Below are 12,924 nucleotides of genomic sequence, written 5' to 3' on the forward strand. Positions count from 1 at the left end.
AAATCCTTATCGCTCATTGTCACGCCAAACATGTTATTGCATTGCATTTGGCACGACTATGGAGCCCCAAAGTGGAGGTGTGTCATAATACCCATAAAACCTAGCGGTCCACCATTAATTTTTCTCGTAGGGAAGTTTGGACTTTTAAAATAAGGGCTGTTTCGAGTTGGCGTACCCTGGCGTTACGTTTTGATAACCATGTAAATCTCTCTTGGACAAGGTGACAGATTAATATATTAGACTCGATTTACTCTGGTTTGAAATAGCTTATTAGCATTTCATTTCCTGGTAAATTGTTGGAATTTATAGCTTTAAAGGAATGATTAGAATAGTCCACTCAGAAACCATATAATTGTAGAAATTGACAAGAATCATAAAGTTGAGTTGAGTTTATTTTTATTTACAGGGACAGTGCACATTAATCAACGTTTCAGTAAAAGTGCCGGTTTTAGCCAGCCGGCTAATTTTCAACCGCAGTCCCTGGGCAGGTTATTAAAAACAATTACAATATAGACAATAGCAACATAGGACAAGCAAGACATAGCATACAGACAGAGCAACATAGGACAAGCGAGACATAGCATACAGACAGAGCAACATAGGACAAGCGAGACATAGCATACAGACAGAGCAACATAGAACAAAAAGCAGCAAGACAAAATTCATAAAAGCAACAAAGTGTTTCCACACCTCACAAGCTACAGACAACAGACATGGAAAGCGGCAACACACAGCTAGGGACATGCGTCTGTGTTTTGCACAAGACTTCCCCAATTTAAGAGCTCATGCTTTCTAAGGATGTAACAGAATCATAAAGTTATAATTAATGTGTGTAGTTTTAGTCAGTCAAACAATGTGTCTATTATAGTGTCTTGAGCACAGACTGTCTGAGCAAGAGTCAGGGCCACAGAGATTGGGGAGAGGACAGGGAGTGATTCTCAGTGTTTTCACGGACCCTAATCTTTGTCGGCTGGGTAGCAGGACATTGTGTGAATGTGTGTGCGTAAAATGAATGCAAATTTATTGATAAACGTCACCTAGTCCTACAGAGATTTACACTGTTCTCAAAAGATCACCCCAGGGTCAAATCTCCTATGGTTCAAATGAATGGTGGAAAAACCATTTCCGTTTTGACTGCTAGGTTTTATGGATATGACGACTCATATCATGTGGTATTCATAAGTTTACGAGAGGTTGACATGATAGCACACCTGGGACCAAGCTAGTGGTAGTAAGTTCCAACTGCACTAATCTCAGCACCCAGAACTAAATGTCTTCTATGGAAAAACAAAAACCTACAACTTCCAACAATTTAGCCATTTTCTTTCAACTCAAAGATGTCCTCCTAGCCATTTCTGAAATGTTACTGTTGAAAAGTAATATCCCCAGTATAAGTAAAGTAAATTACACACACACACACACTAAAGGGTAAAATGTGTATTATTTAAATCTTATTTAAGCGACGAGACAAAAACAACTAAACATTCCAGATCAGGCGTTTTTTATTTAAGTAACTGGGTAAAAGGATTTCCCACGAAGTGAAAAGATGCAACAACGGAATGAAACAGCTACCACCCTCGCACAACATCGACAGCACAGTATGCTAGTATTGATACAAAGTTTAAGACACTTTACTACAGCACATTCCCATTTCAACTTAGAAAAATCTATCCAAGCAAATACCCTCGAACTTCCTTCACATATTTAATATCTTACAAAACACCTTGATTAAGAGACTACCGGATATAGAAGCAGAATGACCAACAAAACACTGTATATTTAAAAGAAATGGGGAATAGTGAGTGAAAGACACTGAGCATGAGGAGCCTGTTTTTTTTTTTTCTACAACTATTTTATCAAAAAACGAAAAGGGACAGACGCAGGGGTGGGGGACGAGAACAAACAGGGGGAGGGGCACGACTGCTGGGTTATGCTGCCATCCCAGCTCAGGACTCTGATAGAGAGCGGGAGCGAGAACGAGACGCGGAGCGAGATTTGGAGCGGGACTCTGAGCGGGAGACGGAGGGGGAACGGGAGCGGGCTTTGGCCGGGGAGGGAGATGGAGATTTGGACTTTGACTTGGGTTTGGATTCGGCAGGGGTGTGGGAGCGAGAGCGGGAACGGGCGGCCCCCTTCTCAGCTGCAGCACCCTCGTCATCGCTCTTGGCCGGCTCGCGGCTCTTTGAACCCGACTTCCGGGAGCGATCCTTAGCTGCTGATCTGGAGCGGGACCTGGATCTAGACTCATCCTTCCTGCTCTTCTTCCCTTCTTTCTTGCTGCTCTTTTTGCTCTTGCTGCGGCTCCTGCTGTGGCTCTTGCTGCGGGCCCCGCGCCCCTCCTTGGCCTTGTGGGCACCGTTGGTGCGCTCCTCATCTCTGCTGCCCTTGGTCTTGTCCTTCTTGCTGTGGGAGCGGCTACGGGAGCGGGAGCCAGCACCCCTGGGAAATAGAAAGGAGCAGACAGTTACCTCATATGCACTTGAAATGAGGCGATGTAGAAATAGCCACCACTCCCCTAGCACTAGCTGGTTAAGGTCCATATTGAGGCAAGAGCTCTTGGTAAACAGATTTGAAGAAAACCACAAATTGTAACTTGTTACTGTTGATGTCACTTGAGTGCAACAAGTCTGCAAAAGAAATGTCTACAAAGATCCCTCAGAAAACGGCACCCTCTTCCCTATATAGTTCCAAACGGCACCCTCTTCCCTATATAGTTCCAAACGGCACCCTCTTCCCTATATAGTTCCAAACGGCACCCTCTTCCCTATATAGTTCCAAACGGCACCCTCTTCCCTATATAGTTCCAAACAGCACCCTATATAGTGCTCTACTTTTGACTGAAGCCCTACAAGCCCTGGTTGCAAGTAGTGCACTACATACAGAATAGGGTGCCACTCGGATGGTATCGCGCCGTCCCAACCTTCGCTCTCTCTCCCCCGCTACTCTCTCCTCTTCCATCCTATCATCTCTTCCCTCTGCTCAAACCTTCTCCAACCTATCTCCTGATTCTGCCTCCTCAACCCTCCTCTCCTCCCTTTCTGCATCCTTTGACTCTCTATGTCCCCTATCCTCCAGGCCGGCTCGGTCCTCCCCTCCCGCCTCCGTGGCTCGAGACTCATTGCGAGCTCACAGAACAGGGCTCCGGGCAGCCGAGCGGAAATGGAGGAAAACACCGCCTCCCTGCAGACCTGGCATCCTTTCACTCCCTCCTCTCTACATTTTCCTCCTCTGTCTCTGCTGCTAAAGCCACTTTCTACCACTCTAAATTCCAAGCATCTGCCTCTAACCCTAGGAAGCTCTTTGCCACCTTCTCCTCCCTCTTGAATCCTCCTCCCCCCCTCCTCCTCTCTGCAGATGACTTCGTCAACCATTTTGAAAAGAAGGTCGACGACATCCGATCCTCGTTTGCTAAGTCAAACGACACCGCTGGTTCTGCTCACACTGCCCTACCCTGTGCTCTGACCTCTTTCTCCCCTCTCTCCAGATGACATCTCGCGTCTTGTGACGGCCGGCCGCCCAACAACCTGCCCGCTTGACCCTATCCCCTCCTCTCTTCTCCAGACCATCCCGGTGACCTTCTCCTTACCTCACCTCGCTCATCAACTCACGTCCCTCCGTCTTCAAGAGAGCGAGAGTTGCACCCCTTCTGAAAAAACCTACACTCGATCCCTCCGATGTCAACAACTACAGACCAGTATCCCTTCTTTCTTTTCTCTCCAAAACTCTTGAACGTGCCGTCCTTGGCCACCCTATCTCTCTCAGAATGACCTTCTTGATCCAAATCAGTCAGGTTTCAAGACTAGTCATTCAACTGAGACTGCTCTTCTCTGTATCACGGAGGCGCTCCGCACTGCTAAAGCTAACTCTCTCCTCTGCTCTCATCCTTCTAGACCTATCGGCTGCCTTCACTGTGAACCATCAGATCCTCCTCTCCACCCTCTCCGAGTTGGGCATCTTGGTTGCGTCCTACCTGACAGGTACCCTCACCACTGGTGTCCCCAGGGCTCTGTTCTAGGCCCTCTCCTATTCTCGCTATACACCAAGTCACTTGGCTCTGTCATAACCTCACATGGTCTCTCCTATCATTGCTATGCAGACGACACACAATTAATCTTCTCCTTTCCCCCTTCTGACGACCAGGTGGCGAATCGCATCTCTGCATGTCTGGCAGACATATCAGTGTGGATGACGGATCATCACCTCAAGCTGAACCTCGGCAAGACGGAGCTGCTCTTCCTCCCGGGGAAGGACTGTCCCATGATCTCGCCATCACGGTTGACAACTCCATTGTGTCCTCGTCCCAGAGCGCTAAGAACCTTGGCGTGATCCTGGACAACACCCTGTCGTTCTCAAATAACATCAGGCGGTGGCCTTCCTGTAGGTTCATGCTCTACAACATCACGACCCTGCCTCACACAGGAAGCGGCGCAGGTCCTAATCCAGGCACTTGTCATCTCCCGTCTGGATTACTGCACTCGCTGTTGGCTGGGCTCCCTGCCTGTGCCATTAAACCCCTACAACTCATCCAGAACGCCGCAGCCCGTCTGGTGTTCAACCTTCCCAAGTCACGTCACCCCGCTCCTCCGCTCTCTCCACTGGCTTCCAGGCATCCGCTACAAGACCACTACGGAGCTGTGAGGGGGCACCTCACTACCTCCAGGGATCAGGCCCTACACCCAAACAAGGGGCGTTCATCCACCTCTGGCCTGGGCCTCCCTACCACTGAGGAAGTACAGTTCCCGCTCAGCCCAGTCAAAACTGTTCGCTGCTCTGGCCCCCCAATGGTGGGACGCCAGGACAGCGGAGTCAATCACCACCTTCCGGAGACACCTGAAACCCCACCTCTTTAAGGAATACCTAGGATAGGATAAAGTAATCCTTCTCCCCCTCCCCCCTTAAAAGACCTAGATGCACTATTGTAAAGTGGCTGTTCCACTGGATGTCATAAGGTGAAAGCACCAATTTGTAAGTCGCTCTGGATAAGAGCGTCTGCTAAATGACTTAAATGTACATTTGGGACACATGTCAGGGGTCACCCTTGGGTATGGGTCAGGGGTCACCCTTGGGTATGGGTCACCCTTGGGTATGGGTCACCCTTGGGTATGGGTCACCCTTGGGTATGGGTCACCCTTGGGTATGGGTCAGGGGTCACCCTTGGGTATGGGTCAGGGGTCACCCTTGGGTATGGGTCAATGCGTTAAACGTTGCCTGCACTCTGAGCCTCACCTGGAGCGGGAGCGACTGCTGCTGTCACTGCGGCTCTTACGGGACCTACGGCTCCTGGAGCGAGACCTGGAGACAGAGGGAGGAGAACGTAGATTCACGGTAAGCCATGTACCTTGAGGGGTTAGGGTGATGCGAGTTCATATGTAGTTGTGAACTGGTGGGAAAGCAATACATGTGTGTGTGTGTGGGGGGCAACTGAAATCGCCACATCCCCTCTAATACAGAGACCATGTTTAAAAGCAGAAATTCTACTCAGTCGCCGATTAAAGATTGACTGACCAACAAATCATCTTGCATAATTCCATACAACTACTCATTATGGTTTGTAGATAAGCCAGTGTGCATTCCAAATGGTAGTCTATTCCCCGCGGAGCCATACGGGCCGGGCCCTTTGTCAAAAGCAGTGGACTAGAGTGAGATTTTTGGGACACAACCCCACATTCTTATTTACCGGGAGCGGCTGCGACTGCGAGAGTAAGAGCGCTTGCTGCGCTTGGCCCCGGGGCGGTCCTCAATCAGCCGGATCTTCCTGCCGTTCACCTCTGTGCCGTCCAGCTTCTCCAGGGCTCTCTTCATGTCAGAGTACAGCCTGAACTCTATCACGCCCTCGTTCCTGCGCCCCTTATTGGTGTCAGCATACGTCACCTCACCCGCCTGCCTCATGTAGTCCTGGGGAAGGACAGGAAAGGTGGGGATTAGGTGAGAAAACCAAAGATCCTATTGAATTAATATACATCATTTAAATGTGGTATATGTTAGACATGTGTCATATATACACTGCTCAAAAAAAATAAAGGGAACACTAAAATAACACATCCTAGATCTGAATGAAATATTCTTATTAAATACTTTTTTCTTTACATAGTTGAATGTGCTGACAACAAAATCACGCAAATTATCAATGGAAATCAAATTTATCAACCCATGGAGGTCTGGATTTGGAGTCACACTCAAAATTAAAGTGGAAAACCACACTACAGGCTGATCCAACTTTGATGTAATGTCCTTAAAAACAAGTCAAAATGAGGCTCAGTAGTGTGTGTGTGGCCTCCACGTGCCTGTATGACCTCCCTACAACGCCTGGGCATGCTCCTGATGAGGTGGCGGATGGTCTCCTGAGGGATGTCCTCCCAGACCTGGACTAAAGCATCCGCCAACTCCTGGACAGGCTGTGGTGCAACGTGGCGTTGGTGGATGGAGCGAGACATGATGTCCCAGATGTGCTCAAATGGACTCAGGTCTGGGGAACGGACGGGCCAGTCCATAGCATCAATGCCTTCCTCTTGCAGGAACTGCTGACACTCCAGCCACATGAGGTCTAGCATTGTCTTGCATTAGGAGGAACTCAGGGCCAACCGCACCAGCATATGGTCTCACAAGGGGTCTGAGGATCTCATCTCGGTACCTAAGGGCAGTCAGGCTACCTCTGGCGAACACATGGAGGGCTGTGCGCCCCCCCAAAGAAATGCCACCCCACACCATGACTGACCCACCGCCAAACCGGTCATGCTGGAGGATGTTGCAGGCAGCAGAACGTTCTCCACGGCATCTCCAGACTCTGTCACGTCTGTTACATGTGCTCAGTGTGAACCTGCTTTCATCTGTGAAGAGCACAGGGCGCCAGTGGCGAATTTGCCAATCTTGGTGTTCTCTGGAAAATGCCAAACATCCTGCACGGTGTTGGGCTGTAAGCACAACCCCCACCTGTGGGCGTCGGGCCCTCATACCACCCTCGTGGAGTCTGTTTCTGACCATTTGAGCAGACACGTGCACATTTGTGGCCTGCTGGAGGTCATTTTGCAGGGCTCTGGCAGTGCTCCTCCTTGCACAAAGGCGGAGGTAGCGGTCCTGCTGCCCTCCTCCACGTCTCCTGATGTACTGGCCTGTCCCCTGATAGCGCCTCCATGCTCTGGACACTACGCCGACAGACACAGCAAACCTTCTTGCCACAGCTTGCATCGATGTTCCATCCTGGATGAGCTGCACTACCTGAGCCACTTGTGTGGGTTGTAGACTCCGTCTCATGCTTCCACTAGAGTGAAAGCACCGCCAGCATTCAAAAGTGACCAAAACATCAGCCAGGAAGCATAGGAACTGAGAATTTGTAAGTTGCTCTGGATAAGAGCGTCTGCTAAATGACTTAAATGTAAATGTAGAAGTGGTCTGTGTGTGTGTGTGTGTATATATATAACACACACATACATACACAACCTATGTACTTGTATGGGTGGGAAAATGGCAGGAAATCCCAGATATATGCATCGCCATAAAAGTTTTGCTAAGTTCGTCCTATTGTACATTGCTCTCAGTCACATTGTTTTGGTACTGTCATTAGCAGAGTATACACACAAACCCAACTTTAGCTCCAAGACGCCGGAAATTAAATAACAAATGAGAAAGTAGATTGTGCCGATAGACACATTGAACCTTATCGCGCACCGTAGTTTAAAAAAAAACCTGCAGTGGATAGTGCTTAAACAGGTATGTCATATGTGAATTCTGCAATCTTTATGCACATTTATTCAATTGTAAACAATGAATCTTATGCAGTGTTGGGAACGTTACTTTTAAAACGGATTGTTTAGTTCCATTATGTTTAACCTTTATTTAAACCAAGCCAGTGAGTTAAAAACAAATTCTTATTTACAATGACAGCCTAGACCGACCAACCCCGGACGGCGCTGGGCCAATTGTGCGCCACCCTATGGGACTCCCAATCCCGGCCAGGTGTGATACAGCCCGGATACGAACCAGGGTGTCTGTAGTGATGCCTCTAGCACGGAGATGCAGTGACTTAGACCGCTGCACCACTCGGGAGCCCATTAGAGGTAACAGGTTACGTTACAGTGTTACTTACTGTGGAAAGTAACAGGTTACATTACTTTTTGCGTTACCAAAACTAAAAACCCTCTGAAGATGCCGTGCGCGCGTTGGTCCTTCTTATGCCCAGTAGATGGCGCACAGTACCTTTGAATCGCTTGCATAGCCTCATCCATAATCTATAACTCTGGCGGTACCAACATGTAATAATGACTGATGCAAAATAAAATGGATTTTTTTACTTTACCTTCTATAAAAAGTAGCATTACTTAAATTGACAAACTAATGCATTAAGTTACTCTTTACCACAAAAGAGTAATCAGAGTACTCTAAAGCATTACCCCAACACAAACGTACACGTAATTGTTTCGTGTGAAAAGGGCTCCAACGTTCTCGTTCTCCAAAACGTTAACGTAGGATGTCGAAATTACAAGGAAGAGAAGAGTATTATCATTAGCGAGGCTGAATAACGGGTCACCGTACCTTCAGGTCTTGCCAGCTGCAGCGACTGGACAGGTTCTCGACGATCAGCCGATAGTCTGTCCTTGCCGGTGGGCCATATCGGTCTCTGCCACCACGCCCGTACCCACCCCCGCCTTCAAAGGTAACAAGGACAGAGCAGCAGTAATTACGGCAGGGGACACACTGATGACAGCCTCAATACTAAACCTCAAAAAGCTACATTCTGTAAACAAAATGGCCACTTATAAAACGGGGAGGGGCGGGAAAAGACAAACTATCAACAGAAAAAAAGATGAAAGGAAATCAAACCTGTACACATTACTCTGGTCTAGAAAACTCAAGAACACTGACATATCCCTTCCCTTCAACAAGATATAAACAAATAAATAACTACCTGATTCAAGTTTCGGTAGAACTGAATACAAAAACTGTACATACAAACTTAAAATCAAAATGAAAAGCTAGATTAAAATGTTTTAAAAATTGGCTGAAGACAGTACTTACGGTGACACTAAAGTTAAAGTTTCTAACTAGCACATCTAAATATATATTCACATTTGTTTCAGGCACCTATAAGAGCTCAACCCACATCTGTTCCTAACCCAATGGCATCCTCACCACCCGGCCTGGGACTAATGGGACAAGCGGTCTTCATTCACATTGGCTCCCTTTTTTGGTCTGCCCAGGGGCCCAGAATGGTCAAACCACACTCTTGGTTGGAAAGGGGACACCATGGCCAGGCCAGCAATAGGGGCAGGCAGTCAGCAAAGGACTCTTTTAATTAAAACATTGAGGTTCTTTGTTAAATCTTTACCTTTATTATTCAACATTCATTTTAATTAAACAAAAATAAAAGAATCCTGAATTAAACAGATTACACAAGATTCTCAAATTACTCAAAACAAATTCACTAGTTAATTTATTCTATTCAAATCACAATTCATTTATATAGCAAATATTCTACTGTAGTAAATCTCAAGCTAGTTTCCCTCTCATTTTCCCCAGACAATTAGAATGAACACAAGTGCATGTGTTTCCGTGTAACAAGTTAAATCAAGCATACCCTCTCCCAAGATAACGGCATGTCATTGGTGGCAGTGGTGCATGTAATTCGAATTCCCTCAACTACTCAAGTGTAAAATGTCTTCTCCCATTAGTCAAACAATTACAGGGGAGTACCATGACGGGCTTAGTCTGTAGTACGAGCTCCGTGAAGGCTAGAGAAAAGGGTGGTTTCTCTAACCCGGCAACCTGTCCTACACGCCTGAGTGTAGTCAGAACAATGGCAACCTGTCCTACACGCCTGAGTGTAGTCAGAACAATGGCAACCTGTCCTACACGCCTGAGTGTAGTCAGAACAATGGCAACCTGCCCTACAAGCCTGAGTGTAGTCAGAACAATGGCAACCTGTCCTACACGCCTGAGTGTAGTCAAAACAATGGCAACCTGCCCTACAAGCCTGAGTGTAGTCAGAACAATGGCAACCTGTCCTACAAGCCTGAGTGTAGTCAGAACAATGGCAACCTGCCCTACAAGCCTGAGTGGAGTCAGAACAATGGCAACCTGTCCTACAAGCCTGAGTGGAGTCAGAACAATGGCAACCTGCCCTACAAGCCTGAGTGTAGTCAGAACAATGGCAACCTGTCCTACACGCCTGAGTGTAGTCAGAACAATGGCAACCTGTCCTACAAGCCTGAGTGTAGTCAGAACAATGGCAACCACTTCTCCCTGAAACTAGCTGAAATTACAGCAAATGGGAGAGATCTTTATGTAGAAATGCCCTCTAAAAAAAACAGAAAAACAACTTTGTGGTGGAATCATCCTTTTACAGTGTAGTGGGAATGTGGAGTGAGCCGAGCACAACCCAAATTACGGATGACAGTGCCAGCTGTGACCATGTATACCACTAGGGTACTGCTTGTGTATATTTTTACTAAGTTTCCATCACTACTATCCCCAAGGAAGCAACAAGCCTTTGAACAGATGGCACGGCACACATCTTCAAGACGTAAAACCACGTAGGTAAAGAATGGACGACAACTGATGCTCCCCAGTTGCATTTGATTTGATGTGGCAGCATTAACTATATTTGAAACATAAAATTGTGCTTTGTGGTTGTCTTAGCTAGCTACCTTAACTTGAATGCAGTCGGCCTGGATAAGAACGTCTGCTAAACAACCAAAATGTCAATGTAAAAGAACCCAATTACATGAACTACAACCACCAAGGACAAACTTGAGATGTTATGCAGTAGTGGCCTATCCCACATACTATGCACTGCCATGTTGGCCCCCTCAGTCTCAAATCCCCACTAATGTTAAAACACCACTGTATTGTATACTTACTTCTTCCTCCTCCTCCTCCACCGCCGCCACCACCACCTCCTCCGCCTCCTGAGCCATAGCTGCCGTCCCGCCGCGGCCCCTTTGTGTGTTCCACAATAACCCTCTCCCCACACAGGTCTTTCCCATTCAGGTCATACACAGCATCATCTGCATCGCGGGGGTCATCAAATTCAACAAACCCATACCTTTACACATAGGAGACAGTATGTTAGGCCAGAGATGAGGTGGCACATAGATTTGGGATCAAATGATGTGAGTAGTTAAAAACTACTAACGCCAGACCCAAATGACCATATCATATATCACAATGCAACATTTTATAATCTTCTCATATGTGCCACTATTACTGCAGGGTGTTAGAGGGGCCACATTAATTCCACGTGTACGTATGGTCTAGTTCAGAGTACTGTTAGCTAGCTAAGATAATATTGAGTTTAGTCAACATTGTGTTTTGACCCATGTACCTACAGTAGCTAACACATGATTTTGACTGCCATTCATACTGGTGGTTAGAGTGCTTGTAAATGGCCTTGTAAATGTTTGACCCGTCCACCAGATACCATAATATGCCAGTAGACACCATCATCGTTGGCTGTACAATCATTCCGCTACACTCGCAATAACATCTGCTAACCATGTGTATGTTGTGACCATTACAATTTGATTTGTAACGTAAACTATCCACTGTAACTATGTTACATAAACAGTATCTACCCGACGCCAGTTAGGGAGTAAAAAAAATATTTTCGTAACGTTATGCGAGTCAATATAGCATTCAATTGTTGTTTGAAGATGCTAGTTAGTTAGCTAACTTAGTTATGAGGAAGTCATACACGTGAAACTAAGGTTACCTCTTCTGACACGTGGCTGCGATTTCATTCAAAGAAAAGAGCGCCTAGTGCGTTTTAGCTGGCTAACTAACTAACATGGTATCCTAGGTCTAAACAAACACGACAATGAGGTGCTCCTAGCAGTTTAGCTAGCTAGCAAAACACGATTGACGCTAACTACAGTATGTTAGCTCCTTAACCCACGCTAGTCAACTTTGCTTCTATAGCAAAAACGCTTCTCAAATTCTTAACTAACTAAGTATATAATAAATAGGTCTTCAAACTAAAGTAATTGACGTGAATCCTCCAATAAACGCCAGTTAAAACATTGATTCAAGAGGCTCGGGCCTGGCAACGAGGACAAGGCCACAAACACAACGCGGCTAGCTATACCACAGAGCGAGACGAGGCGTTCATTTTGTTTACCCGTTTTTCAGGTCAACTTCAAGTATCTTCCCATAGCCTTTGAAGAACTTCTCCACGTCCTTTTCTCTTGCTCGATAGCTCAATCTTCCAATGTAAACTCTCGACATGTCCCCGTGCTGATCTTTGTGTCCCTTCACAATCTCGGGAACACAGTGGCGCGTAGGGAAATGTTCTGCCAATGTCAATGACCACTCAAATCCCGCCCACCAGGCCTGAAAACGAGCCCCTTCTTTTCCGTCACAGGAGAGGAGTTACCACATTCATCCAATAGGGGTCTCCATAATGACAATCTAAACGTTCTCTGCGTTTCTCCCTTTGTTATTGCTTCATCATACCAAATTATTATTTAATCTGAAGTGATTGATAGTTAACGGTTAAAACTTTCTCTCTCTCTCTCAATTTCAATTCAATTTCAATTCAAGGGCTTTATTGGCATGGGAAATATGTGTTAACATTGCCAAAGCAAGTGAGGTAGACAACATACAAAGTGAATATATAAAGTGAAAAACAACAAAAATTAACAGTAAACATTACACATACAGAAGTTTCAAAACAGTAAAGACATTACAAATGTCATATTATATATATATATACAATGTACAAATAGTTAAAGGACACAAGATAAAATAAATAAGCATAAATATGGGTTGTATTTACAATGGTGTTTGTTCTTCACTGGTTGCCCTTTTCTCGTGGCAACAGGTCACAAATCTTGCTGCTGTGATGGCACACTGTGGAATTTCACCCAAAAGATATGGGAGTTTTTCAAAATTGGATTTGTTTTCGAATTCTTTGTGGATCTGTGTAATCTGGGG

General features: G+C 46.1%; 1 protein-coding gene across 1 annotated transcript; it reads right to left on the reverse strand.

Moving 5' to 3' along the window:
* Window positions 1–1,484: 1,484 nt before the first annotated feature.
* Window positions 1,485–12,310, reverse strand: LOC115131256 (serine/arginine-rich splicing factor 4-like). The gene is made up of 6 exons (XM_029662827.2): window positions 12,110–12,310; window positions 10,854–11,038; window positions 8,530–8,642; window positions 5,678–5,895; window positions 5,227–5,292; window positions 1,485–2,439 (listed from the first exon to the last, which is right to left on the reverse strand). The coding sequence occupies exons 1-6, from the start codon at window positions 12,214–12,216 to the stop codon at window positions 1,947–1,949; spliced, it is 1,182 nt and encodes a 393-aa protein (XP_029518687.2). The 5' UTR covers window positions 12,217–12,310; the 3' UTR covers window positions 1,485–1,946.
* Window positions 12,311–12,924: the final 614 nt, after the last annotated feature.

The sequence above is a fragment of the Oncorhynchus nerka genome, linkage group LG7, assembly GCF_034236695.1.
Source record: "Oncorhynchus nerka isolate Pitt River linkage group LG7, Oner_Uvic_2.0, whole genome shotgun sequence".
NCBI lineage: Eukaryota > Metazoa > Chordata > Actinopteri > Salmoniformes > Salmonidae > Oncorhynchus > Oncorhynchus nerka.

Coding starts and splice junctions, on each gene's coding strand:
- LOC115131256 (XM_029662827.2), bottom strand. CDS start 12,216: ATGTCGAGAGTTTACATTGGAAGATTGAGCTATCGAGCAAGAGAAAAG. Junction 5,293..5,677: donor CGCAGTCGCAGCCGCTCCCG/GTAAATAAGAAT, acceptor CTCTGTCTCCAG/GTCTCGCTCCAGGAGCCGTA. Junction 2,440..5,226: donor AGCAGTCGCTCCCGCTCCAG/GTGAGGCTCAGA, acceptor TCTATTTCCCAG/GGGTGCTGGCTCCCGCTCCC.